The sequence below is a fragment of the Anopheles darlingi genome, chromosome 2 (genome assembly GCF_943734745.1).
Source record: "Anopheles darlingi chromosome 2, idAnoDarlMG_H_01, whole genome shotgun sequence".
Classification (NCBI taxonomy): domain Eukaryota; kingdom Metazoa; phylum Arthropoda; class Insecta; order Diptera; family Culicidae; genus Anopheles; species Anopheles darlingi.
This window is the reverse complement of record NC_064874.1, coordinates 11763505-11779621: the sequence shown is the minus strand read 5'-3', so window position 1 is coordinate 11779621 and position 16117 is coordinate 11763505. Positions and strand designations below refer to the sequence as shown.

The window sequence follows — 16117 nt, the reverse complement described above, 5'->3', positions numbered from 1 at the left end:
TGGTTATCAGCGCCGATTACACACCACGGTATTACAGTTCCATCTGTATTCGATGTGAGAGAAGATGCCTGATGAGTACCATTACAAGTTACTTCGTATTCGTTACGCTAAACAGTTTGCGACCGTTGAGTAACCACCACTACGGTGCGCCATGACGGTGCATTTGCTAGTGTTCCCGTACTCTGAACTTGAACCTGAAGCTGGCGTGAAGCTCGAGACCGGTGAGCGTCGTGATAAATTGCTTCAATTGGGCGCTTAGCGGCAAACGAAACAAACTATAGATTATCCAATCAAGCGGATCAAGTGTTTGGGACTGAGCCTGAGGATCTCTAGTAAGGCCGCGCGGATACGTCTTTTGAACCGTATCTTGCACTGGCGCACTGCGGTGGTAGGTTAATCAAATCCAATGCCACAATGCCTCACGATGATGCAGATAATGTTGAGAACCGTATTTGGAGGTTTTGCGTCACACAAACCTTGGTACCTTGGTCGGGTCCAATTGAAATGTAATTCGCGCATCAAAGAATTACCAAGGCCACCAAGAATGCCCACCGTGCCAGATGCGGCGGATGTCCGGAAACATCAAATAAGCGGACAGATCCCAAAACAATGACCAATGAGCACTGATGAGAGAAATTATTGTTAGTTAGATTAGTTAAATTAGGATCTGCTACGCTTTTAGATCTGCTACGGAAAGATCTGCTACGCTTTTGAAGTATTCTTGTGCTAAAAACCTTATACTAAACGTATTTCGCAATTCTATAAATGCTGTTAATAGTAATAATAGTAAGTTCGTAATATACAGCTCTTGTATTCCAACATCCATTTCCCTTTCATCATACGAGATGCAAGGCATTGGGCATTGAATTTACTCCTACGCTCCGATACTAGAACGACCGAGAAACCTCACAACCCTTGAAGTCTTGAGTGTTGAGCCACGCTGAAAGGAACCTCCACTCTGTTAATCCCCATCGCCGGAATGAATCCACTTCCTGCCGTCGACGGATATTGGCACACACACACACACACACTTTAGGGTCGCACAATCCCAAAATTAACCTTCTCCATCATGCAGCGTTGCCGTCCATCCAGCTAAACCTAGCGGGCTACCGGAACGCACCCGGTTTCAACGAAAGAGGCCGCTCGCTCGCTCGCTTGCTCGGTCGGCTGTCTGAGCCGGAAGCAGACAGAAGCCGGAGACCGAAACGCGCGGTACGCGGTACGGTAAAGCAAAGCAAACAGAAATCAATAAGCCGATTGTTTATTGCTTCACCGAAAGAGCCTTTTACCGGTGGCAGCAAAGGCAACGGGGTAGGGTAGGTGAGGTATGTAGCATAAATCGAAACGAAACGTCAACAGCGGCCCCCGGGCTCGCTCCCGATTGTGCGTGCGATTCACCGAAAATTCACCTAATGATTATTGTTATTTTCACGATTGTTTCGCGTCGTGCGTCGATAAAGAGCCGTTCCGCCTAATAAATTGTTCGAGAGTGGCCGAGATTCCGGCGGGTGGGGGACCCGGGATTGGACCGTGGAGTTCCCCGTTTTTGCTTTCGTCCTTTTTCACCTTTGTTTGGTTTACTTACTGGGTGCGTGTGTTGGGACCGGAGGATTGATAATACTCTCCGACTCGCCAACTTCACGAACCGAAAGTTAATGTCAGTCAATCGTGCTCAACAGGAGACACTCGTCTCGTCCTACTGTGCCTACCGCTAGCTTTCGTACGGTTCTTTTCGGGGAACGGGGACAAAGAATGTTGCAGTTGATTATGTTTACAGATGTGGTATGTAGAGCGCCACAGTACGAAAAGCCACCACAAGCAGTAAACTTGGAGAAAAGAGAAACCTTAGAGAAGGAGATGTAGTATGGAGAAGCGTAGAGTAGCATTGACTAGAATAAGTTTCTTCAACTATTTTTGAATAGTGTAATAGATCCGAAATATCTCGAGACACAAGGCAAGCGTAAAAAGTTTATATCTTTTCTCGATTTTTAGCCTCAATGACTTCATTAGAGCTGCATCGTTCTCTCTCAGATGTTGGTTCAAAAAAGGTTCAAGATGGCATCTTGCTCCAGAAATGTTTGGTAACGAAAACGAAATTGACTTGCTCCCACACATTATCGATTGAGAACATCATGCCGTAGGTCAGCACATCAGTTCTTCAAATCAGTTGAAATTTGACGTTTTTTTTTAGGGAAAGCCCATTTTCTCTTTCTATTTCTAGCACCGATTGGCTCGCGAAAGAAAAGGAAAACGGCGAGCGTATAAATGAGAGGGACAGAAAATCCCGGCAATTTTCTCGTCATCAATACGTTATCACCAACCGGTACCGCTGACCATAATCTTCGCTCTGCAAACGTCCTATCAAAACCACCGGACACACTTTATAGCCACGCGCCCCGTCTCCCGTCGCTCGTCTAGCCCCGTTTTGCTCAATTTGTGGCCTCGCAACCATGAAGTATCCTTCCTCTTTATTACCCTAGCAGCATCAGGCCCCACCAGCACCAGCAGCAAGAAAATGCTCGATGAAAAAGAATGAGAGAAAGAAAAACTCCCAATCCAAGGACAGATAGAGAGAAAGAGGAAGAGAGTGCAAATGGTGACCATCAAGCGACCAGGAAGGCGGAACGGGGGAGGGTTTTTGCGGTGCATAGATATCATTTATCGCGCGGCGTCGATTGGATGGCGATAAATTTGCCCACAATTTATGGTCTGTTTATCGAATTTTATTTCATCGGCAACAGCCCGACTGTCGGCCATTTGTGCTGCGCCGTGCCGCTGTGTGGCTGGTTTTTAATGGCAACCCACCACACCCCCAGAAAAAGGCACGTCCGCTCCTGCTGCTGCTGCTGCTGCTGCTGCTCCAAACCTCGTCAGGACCCTTCGACCCCTTTCGATTGAGCCTTTCGACCACGGAGAACGAAGCCACCATTTTAATTACCCAGCGAGCAACGAGCGGTAGCCGGCGGTAGATGGTTACAGACGACCACAAGAGGTAGGCAGAACGGGCAGGCAGGCAGGCAGACGATAGGATCTTGTGATTAGTGCCCTGGAAGCTATTACCGTGCCGAACGATGCCGGTGTCCTTTCGTCGTCGTCGTCGTCGTCGTCGTCGAGGAGTGTCTAGTTTGCTTTCCCAGGGCCCGGAGGGGGGTCAAAGGGGGTAAAACCTTCCCCTCTTCCATGTTAAGTACATCACTCACCCCTAAGTGGTGGTTGTACCAATCAACCCCAGCGTCCAGAGCTGGCTGCACACAATGGGTTAAACTTCGTGATCCCGCAACCATCGCTTCTTCTTCTTCTACTTCTTCTTCAACTTCTCCAACGGGGTTGCTTCCAGCTGATGAGGCTTTTAGGCCACCGCAGCCACTCTCCCCTCCCCTTCCTTCGGGTTGCCCCAGGTTGCCTGCTTCACTTGGAAAAACATTGCTTTCATCGGGTTCGTTGGGACCGGTCGAGGGAATCCCATTGTTCTTCCACCCGCGCCGTTACGCGAGACGAAGCGATCTAATCTCTGCTCCCCGGGACCACCGGAAGAGAGGAACTTAGCAAACTATCGAGTTTGTCTTCAACACCACCAGCCCTCCGCCGCCTCCGACGCGATTACTCCCGTCCCGTGCTGCTAGCTGCAGGAAGGATGTGAAGGATTGGTAACAATGCCGAAGTGCCTCCGATAGTGGCTTCCTTCCTAGAAGGGGCTTCCGATTAGTTGGCGACAAAGTTGCCATCACTCCGACTCCCGGGGTTGGAGGACAAAGTGCTTCGGCCACGTCGATCATCACTTGCCGAGGAAACGTTGCACAAATTGAAAAGCTAATATTTGCATTCATACTGCCGCAGATATGATGAGGTGAGTGATGAGAGAGTGAGTGATGGGAGTTCAGATTGTAACATTGTTGGTGGAAGCCCCCCACCCCCCACCCCCCCAAGCCTACTTACCCTGATGAACTGATGTGCACCGGTGCACCGGACTTACAAGTTCGGGAGTTCAGGTGTCCTGAGGTTAGGTTCTAATGTAGAGGATTGCTTCAAAGCACCATCTTGGAGCTATCTCTTCTGCTAGAACGCTAGCTGATGCATCCGGAGCATTACAGCTCTCCCTCTCTCCCTGTCTTCCTCTCTGTTACGGACGGATTAATACCGCTCATTGGTTCCGTGGTTTCATGGCCTCCTGCTTCTCGTCTGCTTCAACATAAGAACTCACGCGTTTCACCTTGAACCACGGACAGAACTGCAGCACATGTGTGTGTGTGTGTGTGTCCCGGGCACAAATGCAGAAAATGGCTATTTACACCATCCATGCCTTTGTCGTTCGGTGCCTGGTAGCGATGCGACGAAAACGAAACGTCTGCCAGCAACGAGCTCGGCGGGTCTGGTAATTGGCAATTAAATATGCCTTGCCGGAAGTCATGCTGCCGATGAAAGCGAACCGAAAACGAGGAGAATCTGTGCCGGATGAGCGGTGTGTGCTACTGATTAGCATCCTAATTGGCAGCGTGAAGTCGATGCAAAACCACGGAACCACCATGAACGGGATTTAGCGCTTAGAAGGATGTGATAGCTGATCGAGTAACTTCCAGATTCTCGCGTCTTCGTGTCGACACCAGCTGCAGTTCTGTTCGAATTCCTTCTTATTGCACGTCTTTCTACGCTATTGATGAATTGCTATATAAACGATGGATTGAGAAATGCTTGCCCTTTACACCAACAACACGCTGCTAACAACTGAACTTGAACTGTTCCACCAGCGTTACTACGATTGAAAGTGTCATGCCTGCGTCAGAACACACCATGGCCTGTTTGGATTGTTCTCTGCCACAGCCAACTACGTATTACGACGACTTCCTGTACTGCAAGACATTTCCCAACATCAAAGCTAATGTACGAGGCTTTAAGGAAAGCCTCGCCTGCCTCGTTCAGTACACTCTAATACAAATCCCTTAACGCTTATTTGGCACCCAAAAGCCCTTATATCACGCGTCCGTTCTTGTGCTTGTGCTGCGGTGGTAGAAGCAGTGAGAGCAGTTTACGTTCCGCCAACTACGCAACCATTGCACCGTTGACTGACTGACCCACCGCAGCGGCGACCAATGGCAGCACAATTCAGAAAAGGCCCTGCGGTCCAGCTATTTCACCGCCAGCCCTTCCCCTTGTCCTTCGTCTTCCGCGAGTACGACGAGTACGCAAATGCAAAACCATTTCTCTCCATTTGCCCAATGTGCTGGTCCGTAAGCTCGTGGTCGAATCTTCGAGGCACCCGGTCGCGGTCGACCGCATCATTCTGGCGAATCTCAAGCCAGTCAAGCCGCGCACCGCGCCCAAAGCCATTCCCGTCCGCCGGGTCACAGTACAGACATGCATGCATGTATGTATGCATGCTGTCTTGAGTCGGTTGTGGCCACCGAGGCCAGCAAGCTCAGCAGCTAGCGGAAAGCAAGATTTATGGTGACCATTTTCACCAGCTTCTCCATTTCACCGCGGCGTGGTTTCGCAGTGCTGCTGCAACAATGCAGGCACGCTGCGAATGGACTCGAACCCTCTTAGCCTCCCCTCTTCCCTTAGCCTTTTTGCCGTCGCACTCGACTATGCTCGGCTTGCGGCCACTCATCTGTCAAGTCACTAGCCGCTAGATCTGCGGTGGTAACCGCTCTACACCTCGCGAACGGCGAGCGGGTGTTATCGGGAGTACACGAAATTTGAATGAATAGAGCCAAGGAAATTTATTCCTAAACTCGCTTTGTGAGCATTAAATTATCAATAAATCTTCGGCGAAAGCAGAAAAACCGGCGAACGAACGGGCGAGCAGTGGCAGACAAACAACAAACAGCTGCAAAGTGCGCTCTCTGCTTGCTAGTGGCGCGCTAGAGTTTCGGAACGAGGATACCGAGGTCCTTTCATCCGGCGAGTGTGTGATGGGATTTTTGGGGGGGAAGCGAATCGCGGGAATTAGACTTATTCCAAGAGCACGTCCCCTCAGCAATTCAGCCTTTTTAGTGGAGCTCTATAGCAGTCCTGAGTAGTAACTGATACATTTACCGCTTCGAAAACCTTCACGATTTAGCTCGCAGAACTTGCGTTTGCTGCTCCGCAGAATATGACATCGACGCATTTCCATTCGGAACTGGTCACCGAACCGGCCTGGCCTGGACTGGCTGCCTGGAGTCTCACTGTTCTGGTTCATGGTCCTGGCCCCCGTACCGTTGCGCACGGTGCACGGTGGTACGTTCAACTTCCCAAATCGGCTTCCAAGTTGCTATCGTCCCAGCTCAAAGTTCACCATTCATTCGTTGTATTTCTGCGATTCGCTCGCGGCTCCGATTGTTGCTCTCGCCGTTGCTGTGTCTGTGTCGATAGCAGATCCCTCCGGTGGTCTCCATTCGCCACTCGCTTACCGCTCCCGCTTCCCATTAACATATGCTTCTTTCCCAAGTCCGCAAGTCCGAACGCTGCGCTCACCGAAAAGGAAAAGTAAATCTAATAAATTTTTCCATCATTTCCATTGCTCATTGTGCCGGTACCCGCCCTACCCCCGCCATCTCCCATTCCCAAGCGCGCGTGTGCTTTGGAAAAGCTTTTGTGTGTCCGTTGATTTGCTTTTTTTGTGCTTTCGCTTGGGTGGAAAATTTGACCAAGGAGCTGTACGGGAGGAACGTACTGTGGCAAGTTGGAGACCAGCCGGAGAAGCTGGAACAGACATTTTTTTGCCGGAGTATTTTCGCTCGTCCAAAAGAAGTAGATTATGGAAACATGGCTATCTACAACGCGTTGGCAAGCTGGGAACTGATGGAAGATGCTGCCGTACTGTACCAGGGCGGATAGTGTATGAAGGCGTCGTGACCTTCATGTAACGGTCACGCTTCGGCGTGATATCTTAAATTTCAACGCAAACTTACTTCTGACCAGGGCTATGGATGTGTTCCAGCTGTTGTTATCTTATCTCGAAACGCGTGTCTAGCCTAATTGCACCCTAATTGAATGAAGGATAACACTATTTCCGGGGTTGAAGAACAATATGCAGTTGTTTGCTGGGCAAATAACAACACTGGCGGAGTGTGGCGCCAGCCTGGAGCAATTCATCATGATAAGATATCACGATACCTATTCCTGTTCTTATCAGCACTGCCAGCCATAAGGCGATTCACATACCATAAAGTGACTGAAACATATTTAAAAAACAAATTTAAATAAAGATGCAGGATTGTGGTAGCAGAGATATCCGGCTTAATAAAATCCGTACCGTAGTACCGGAGCACCATTACCGGTTCTACACGTGGGTGGTCGCTTCGCGCACAGACCACAGATCAAATGTCGAACTGGAATCAAGGGGTAGGAGGTGCTTCTCCATTTGATAGAAGAGATTGCTGGTAGGTGATGCTGTATTGTTCACCGTCGATGGCCATTAAGTCGCTCACGAACAGATCAAAAGTTCGCTTAACATTTCAAGCAGCTTTCCGAAGGGACTGTGGCAGCATCCTTCCCAGTACCGACATTGAGCTACGGTCCTGACCTTTTACCTTTGACTCCACCACCGCAGCAGCAGCAGCAGCAACAGTCACGTCAACGACTTCAGATCCCGTCCGTTCAGCCGAAAGACGTGCAGATATTTAAATGTTGCTACACTTTCCGCCGGAAACCATGCCGCCTCCTGCATGGCGTTCCTTCCAACAACCGCTGGCCAGCCTTAATGTTCTTCTTCGAACCCATATGGCTAGTCCTTGGATCCAACTAAAAAAAAAGGAATTGGAGAGCAAAAGCGTCTGCAGCAGCAGTTTTGATGAAGAGGTCTCAAATCATCTCGTCCAAATTCGACGCGCACACACACACACACACACACACATACCGCATTTGTGCGAAGAAGGACGACCACTTTCTTTGATTTCTAACGAAAGCCGCCACGCCACCAGTCAGCACTTTTTGCTACGGAATCTTCATCTTAACGGGCGACGGTGCAGCAGTGCACTCGATTAGTGTAGCGGAAAATATGTTCCGGCGCTTCATTATGCTTCCGTTGCTGGCCGGCCCTGGTTCGGGTGGGTCTAGGGGCTCCCTTCCCGCATTTCTCTTCTTTTTCGGCCACTCGACACTCGACACCGCCGCATCGTCTTGCTCGCTCGCTCGCGTTCCGCTCACTCGTCTGCTGTCTTTGCGTGGCTCCGGCTTTCGGCTCCGGCGTCTTTCATCGTTTCACTTTGTTGAGCACGATTCTGTTTTCCGCTCTTCTGATCTTGCCCTTTTGCGACTTAAGCCGCTCGGCCGCCCGTCCGGTGCGCTTTCTGGCGGCGAAACCGAGAGGAAACCGGCCTGCTGGGGAAACCTGGGGAAAAGTGGAATGGAAATTGCAGCCGGCCGATGGCGCTGGCTTTCACCAATGGCTTTCCGGTCTCTTTCGGACTGCACCTTTCCCTCCGGCGTCCGTCCCGTGATTTTCCGCTGCCCTGGCGCTGGCTGGCGTGTGCGCTGGCGATGCATGATTTATGATTTTCGGTCTCGAGATGGTTGACAGACGTGCGCTAGCGCTAGCATGGCCAAGCGCTTTCATGAAAAAAAAAAACGTTCCAAAAAGCGTTTCAACGCGATATTTCCCACAAAGTAGTTGATATGCATAAGTCAACTGCTGTTCGGATCTATGTTTGCAGGACAGCTACTTGGAACGTGTTTGCTTGGACCTAAGTTTGGCAGTTGACAAGCTCAGGGCCTGCTCTAATCGGTTTCATATGCGCTCTTGGTATTTAAATTGATAGAACAAAAACTATATGATATAAAAGAAGAACGAAAGACCGAATTTTGTAAATTGAATAACATCCCCAAAACTGGACAAAAAACGACTTTATACAAGGGCTTCATTCCATTATACTGATTGAAATTGTTTCGTGCTTTATGCCTAATACAATACAACAACATGCATAGGACAGAAGAGCAACATATTAGCTACATGCCGTTCATGACATCAAAGCAAATTCTGGAGGAACTCCCACCCACCCCCAAGGGGGGGAGAACAGGTATCACCACCACCACAACCACCATCGTCACCACCGCCATTGCCATGTTCGGGGGTAGCAAAGTTTGAAGATTTAATGTTTTTAATAGACTGCAGTGAGAACTTCATCACTGGATCCTACCCTACGGCTATCTTCTCAAAACACTGAAAGCAGAAAAACAGAATTCGCTTCGCCTGTTGTCTCTGTCCGTCTGTATGTGTGTGTGGTCAATGTTTTCCCTCTAGTCCTGCGGCATCGACTTCTACTTCTGATGCTCCTGTTTCTGGCCAGACATTGTGACAACTGTGTGTGCCACCCGGTAACCGGCGAACAGTGTGCACTGTGTCGTTTATTTAGTGTTTACTGTCCATCGGGATCATTGCCATTGCTGCTAGCCGCTCGAACAAAGTCCTACTTCCGAGGTCCTCCTGCACTATTGCGATCCTTCTCTCTCTTTCGCTCTGGTCTACAGCAGCACAATGAGAAGCACAAGTTTTTGGGGCAAAGGGAGCCGCAAGAAAGGCACCGAACATGACCGCAAGAAAGTTCTGTCCTGTAGTTAGTGTACAAAGTTCCCGTCCGAGGTTCTTCTCCGTTCCCAAGTCTACAGGTCGCGCAAGATGAAGGCAAAGAAGCAAATACGTACACCGGCAGCGTCCAGATTGGCGAACCACGCCGAAAGGGGTAGTAGCGGCGGTAAGTAGTAGCGGTGGCGGTAGGTAAATGAAAACAATTAATGTTTTTCGTCTCGACTCGATTCCGAGCCCCTCTAACGGTTGCTTCATCGGACGGCCAGCAACAGGGAGAGAATTGGCACACTTTGGCCACAGTTGGCTGTGTCACTCGTTGCCGGTATACCGTCCATCGTCCAACGTGTGGTCAGTAGAAGACGGAGGACACAACATAAGAACCAAACGGTTGAGCGCGCACACACACATACACACACACACACAGAGACAGCCATTAAGAAGAGAGCTGTGAATAGCAGGAGAAACATCCTCAATTTGCTTTTCCGACACTCGAAGACTGTTTTCCGTGTACAGACAGCATACCGGGAAGTTCTGGGAGGACAAGATAAGGAAACGGACCCCCTCCTTCCCACACACAACACACACACTCTCCCCCCTTCATGCCGGTGGTTGTGGTTTTGCGAAACGTTCCTTCCAACCGACGACAATGTAGCGATGGCAGAGACAGAGAGAGATAGAGAGAGAGCGGTTGCGAGTGATATGATGCCGTGGACGACAACCGTGGACCACAATGCTGTTGCTATGGCATCAGCAGCGGTGGAGACGATGGTTCGTCTCGTCTCGTCTGGTGACCGGGCATCGCACCGGTCGCCGGAATCGCCATTTTTGTCCTCTGCTCCGGTATTTATGTCTATTTACATGCCTCACCGAATCAATTTCACTCCATTTAACCTATGTTGCCCGAGGGCTATTAGGCGTCTGGCCAGGAAAGAGTTATGCTGCGAGGCCGCAACTAGACGATGACGATGACGGCGACGTAGATGATGAGGATGATGATGAAGAGTGTCTCGCCGGCGGAACTTGCCCGGCAGGTGATCGATGATGCTATTGATAATTTGACTAATTTAGTTGAGATGATGCCCTGGCCGGTGGCTAGTGTTTATTAAATAATGGTTAGTACGACGATCGATAAACCTTCACTAGAATGGCCTCTGGTACTCCAACGTCCTTCGAATATTGGCACAATGTTGCTGGCTCATGCCGGCCTTTTAGTGGAACTTCGAAAAGCAAACGAACAGCAAACGATTTCAGATAAGCATAAAAACAATTACCAATTCGCAGCAAGCGACGAGCGCGCCACAATAATTCATTTTTATGCTTGCGCAAATATGCTTTCGGTCAATTCGGGGGTCTGTTAACTCCTCCCCCGGACGCACAATATTCATCGAGTCGACACCCGCCCCGGCCCCGGAAGCTGTAGGTCAGAAGGTCAGCAGGTGGAAACTATGGAAACATGCGTTCCATGCGACATTCCATGCGGGATCCCGGGGTGGGCCACCGGCCCCGGAACCTAATCATATGAAATGCTAATGAGACTACAATAAATATTAATCAACAGCCCGAACTATAAATGTAAATATCACCTCATAAATTAATGACCCCTGCGAGAGGCGGCCTCCTACTGCTGTTGCTGCTGCCAATGACGATGCTGATGATGATGATGTTGATGATGACGATGATGATGACGATGATGATGCTGATGATCTAAATTACTATTAGTGGTCACATCGGGAGCAGCGAGCAACGAGTCAAAAGAGCACGCTCGGTGCTATATATCGACGCGGCGATAGTACACGGACCACTTGCCTCAACATCAAACGTGCTCCCGGGGCTGCCGGGATATGTGGCAGCATAAAACCGTGTCACGTCGGTGTGCATAATTAAGCGACGGCTGGACCACTGTGGGCACACCAGTGAGGTGGCCCCCGTATTTGAAAGTCAATACTATGCAAAAGCATCGCCTGTCGATAATGGCCGCCCTGGTGTGGCCGCTATCCTTCGGGGGGATCAGGGGTCGCTGCAGGTGTGCAGCTGCAGCACTGCACGAAATTAGTTTATGATGTTTGCCAATTTCAATTCTTTTCCCTCCCCTCTCACTCCGCTACACCGCTGTTGGCACCAGTAATGAGGTGGCGGTGAAACTATCTGGAAACAATTGTTCTTTCCACCAACACATTTAGGCCACGGTGCCCGCGATCTTTCTCATTACCACCGATGAGCGCCCGTCCCCGGGCTCATCTTTCCTTTGCCAACAACCACCCCGTCCACAACTAGCGGAAGGAACATCTTAATTGAAAAACTTTCATCCTCCAACGATCCTGCAACGCGGCGTCTTATCTGCGCGGAGTGGAGCTTTTTCTTTTTTTTTTTGTTCGACCATTTTTGATGCTGCTCTGGTTTGGTTGGTGGTTGATGCTGATGTTGCTGCTGCTGCTGCTGCTGCTGCTTCTGCTGCGTCTATTACCGGTACCACCTACCATTACTCGGTCAACTCTTGTTTGCAAAGTTTCACCATACCCGCTGTGCATTGTCGGAGAGGCCATATTTTTAATCTGGAAAATAAATTTTCCTGTGCCCGCATGATGCACAGCAAGGTCTGCTGGAATGTGGAGGAATGACAAAGTGTAGGAGTGTAATGAGTGTTAAACAGTTAGTTTTACTATTTAGCTCGCTGTCCTTTCAAGGTTTCTTTATTTTTTTTATAATTTTCTATCTAGAAGGATGCTTCTCGTTCGTAGTTTCTGAGAATGGATGACAGGTAAACGAAGTCAAATCGTAGTTTATGGAAAATTCAGACAATTGTTTAGAGAATGTATTAGATGACAGTGACAAACAGTTGTTCTCAGCAATCGAATCAATGCAGTTTCAAATTATAAGGTTCTTTTAAGGTTAGTAGTTTTCTTTTTAGGTTAGTATCGTATCACGCATTTTCCTACAACCTTATTTTACTCACTTTCATTCACTATCAAGCACTATTCACTCTAACTACAACCGACGTTTCATTTGAAATTGAAAACCGATTTCCTCTAACAAACATTTTATCCACCGATTGCGCCATAGTGCCCATAGGCACTTCTGCTAGTAGGTCAGCCGCGTCAGATGCCATCAGATGGTGTTGCGCTGCCGCTGCGCCATGCCAACACCGGCCAGTGTGCGCTTGTATTATTTATGCATTTCATATGATCCACTACTGCCCCACTCCTCACTCCACCTACCACGAACAAGAGGAGATGAGATGGAAGCAGGAGATGAGAGAATTAGTAAGTCAGATAATGAAGCGCCCGAAGTTGGACCATCGAGGAACGGCCGCCATTTTTCACTGTCGTCCACACAGCGCGACGACAATCGCTCGATGGTTTATTTATTATGTCTAGAACTTTTTCACTTAACAACTCTCCAACAACTCTCACACAGACACACACAAGCACAAGCACAAGCACACACAAGCACACTTTAGCCGTTAGTGTCGGCCACGCTCGCTCGTATGCCAATCACTTCCGGCATGATCTGGTCCGTAGCGGTTGACAGGTCTCTTCCTGACTGTTGTTGGTTGACGCCATTGCTCCTGTTGCTGTTGCTGCTGCTCTTGATTCCGGGAAGGTGTTTCCGGTATCCTTTTCCGGATCGTCGACCGTGTTGATGGTTTGACGTAAGGATTGAGCGTGTGATTGGAGGAGGTGAGAAGCTGATAGCGACGCGAGATCGCCTCATACCTCTCGACGGCCGCTGCACCACCACCACCATCATAATCTCCACTATCGGCCGGACCATCCTCGTCGCTTTCCTGCTCCTCGTGACTCTCGTCCGAACTGCGATCCTGCTCCGTCACGGTTGCAATGTCTTTTCGACGCGTCGCACCAGCCGTCATGACCATCACCGTCGGGTTCATTGTGGCCATATGTTCCTTCAGGCAGCTCTGCAGCATATTGAGGAAATAAAGGAACGCGAGCAGCGTCAACGCGGACAACGCCGCGCCCTTTCCTCCGCCGCGATGTGATTTACCAATCGATGAATGGCCACCACTGGAATACGTCGTCACGAGGTGCACGGGAGGATGCGAATGGAAAATGGGAGGCGTGTGGATGGGCGGTGGTGGTGGATGATAGTCGTAGCCCCCATGGGCACTACTGCTGCCACCGTAACCCTCACCCGAACTGAACCTCATCCCGTAACCGTGCGATCCATCCGCAGCGCCCACCAACGGATGATTCTGGTGCATCATCGGATGATGATAGAAGGATCCACCGCCACCCCCACCAGAGGGTCCACCGCCACCATCCAGCGTGGTGTAGCCGGGTCCTAGCGGTACCGAGGGTCCCGATGGTCCGTTGGAGTACATCGCCGGATTCCAGCGGCTCGTCAGGTGACTCCGGTCGAGGGCTCGCGCTGCATCCGGAGCACCCGCACCGGAACCCAGGTACGAAACGACGCCACGAACTGAATTCACCACCATGATGGTCGCGAGGCAACTGTTGCACCGGCTGCTACGATGCGCCCGCTTGCCAACCAGCCAGCCAGCTAGCAGCCAGCGATAATTGTTGCCAACGACAGCGACGACAGCGCGCGCCAAAATGGAAAGCCCGCGGACCCGGCCGGTGCCTGACACCGAAAGGCAGACTAGCGTACGAGCGTGACAACGGCGTGGCACAATGTGGCACACTCACAACTCACTACTACCCCGGCGGCCATGCGGTGGCGGCGGCGGTGGCGGCGACGGCCAGGTGCACCGGATCCGACGAGTGAAAACACATGTTTGATCTGCACCGTTTAACGGCGCGGTGCAGTTCCGGTACAATGGGGTTGGTACCGGCTGCGAAACCGGCGGAAAGTGATGATTTGTCGTTCGCTCGTTTGCCGCCGGTTGGTTCGGGCGTTCCCTTTGGTTGGTTGGTGTGCATGCATAAGGCAAGCAGCAGTAGTGGTGGAGGGGTTTTGGCTTGACCGGTATGACTCGCACACAATTACATGCCTTATTACCTGTCACCTGGTGGGTGGGTTCTAGCTGCTGGTTTGGAGAATAATCACACATATACACACACGCACAGAAACATGGCACACAACAGAACCACAAATCATAAGTCATAACGCACTGCAGCATAACGGAAAAGCCTCAGATGCTTTTGTGCGAATAAATGTCTTGGAGGCTAATCATGGCCATTGCGCTGTAAGGGTACCCCCTTAGACGTTCATTCTATCCATTAGATTTTGCAAACTGAACGTTAGTGGAATCCTTCACGAAGATGAAATTAGACCGGCATTTTCTATAACACATCAACAGATTTAGTCTTTTGTTATATTTGTTTTTTTAATTTATGGTTTGATGGAACTGATCGTCTATGGAACAATTTTAAAACTTTCTTCCAGTTTTTCCCAAAACGGAATACTGAGGACTAGGACTTATTACTATTTTCCCATTTTTAAGACAAGAGAAGCTCGCTTGCATCACTTTAACACCAGCATTAGCCTCTTGTTTCATCATCATAGCTGGCGGTGATTCAAAGTAGAATGTCTCGATTACGACAATATGGCTGCCAATCCAATATTTAGAGTTTCCAATTTACCATCAGCTTCTTCAGTACCAAGCGAGGAATTTTTCATTTTGATTCCCATTCGCAACGCTAAAAAGTGTAGCATTGGGCGTCCTCTGCCAAGTATCGTTTGCCAAAGAAAATGGAAACCAGCAGCAAAAACCACCGTCGAAATGATTTGAATGACAATGAGCAGCATTTCTCAAACAACGGTGCACCGAGTGCTCTTCTCTCCACTGATTTTGAACAAACAATTTAAATTCCAACTAAAAAGTCAAACCCAAAAAGGGAAAAGGCATCATGCGCGTCACGAATTTGAGCGAACCCCTGGACCGAATTTATGGTGCAAGTTTCATCCGAGCCGGCATAATTCTTTCCTTTCCTCTTCCTTCGTACTGCAGCTTAACATCGGTTCCGTGTGTGGGTGTGCGGTCTGGTAACGGGTGGCTTCCAGTCCCCAGCTGTGGTGTGAGGCTTGGCGCTTTTGTGACTTCGCCCATTGACGGCAAGGCAAGTGCCGGACGAATCAGGGCCCTCGGGCAAACGTTTGACCAAGAGCAAGAACACCCCCAGGACTCTGGCCTCCGCCAGATGAAGGCCAAGTTTTTCATTTTCAAACGCAGCAGAAAGGAAATGAAAGGAAACCTCACACACGATAGCGACACGACACAATCCAACAGCTTTTCCGACGGAGATCGAGGAAACAAGAAAAATCCCACGACCACCACCACCACCACCACCACCATCCCGTCCGACCGTTTAGCAGCTGATGAGCTGACGGGCATTCGGTAGCATTGTCGCAACATGGACCGACCGGCCGAAGGAGGCGGCCTTTTGTCAGTGGAACATGGACTGGTAAGATCAAACGCCGTCGTCTCGATCCCGGTTCATCCCTCGGGGCGATGCTGCTACATCACCAACATGGCCTCGCCCTCGCACACACACACACACACACACATACACTTCCCCGAGCCGAGGGACTTCAAAAGCAGCGGCTAATTTGGTCCACAGCGAAGACCCCATTTTGTAACCCTCCAACCCCCCCGTACGGATGCCAGTGTCAGTGGCCACCAGTCAGCCGCCA

General features: G+C 50.0%; 1 protein-coding gene across 1 annotated transcript; it reads right to left on the bottom strand.

Annotated features, from left to right (window-relative positions):
• Window positions 1-12424: 12424 nt before the first annotated feature.
• Window positions 12425-14002, bottom strand: LOC125948276 (uncharacterized). The gene has a single exon (XM_049674185.1). The coding sequence runs from the start codon at window positions 13956-13958 to the stop codon at window positions 12966-12968; it is 993 nt and encodes a 330-aa protein (XP_049530142.1). The 5' UTR covers window positions 13959-14002; the 3' UTR covers window positions 12425-12965.
• Window positions 14003-16117: the final 2115 nt, after the last annotated feature.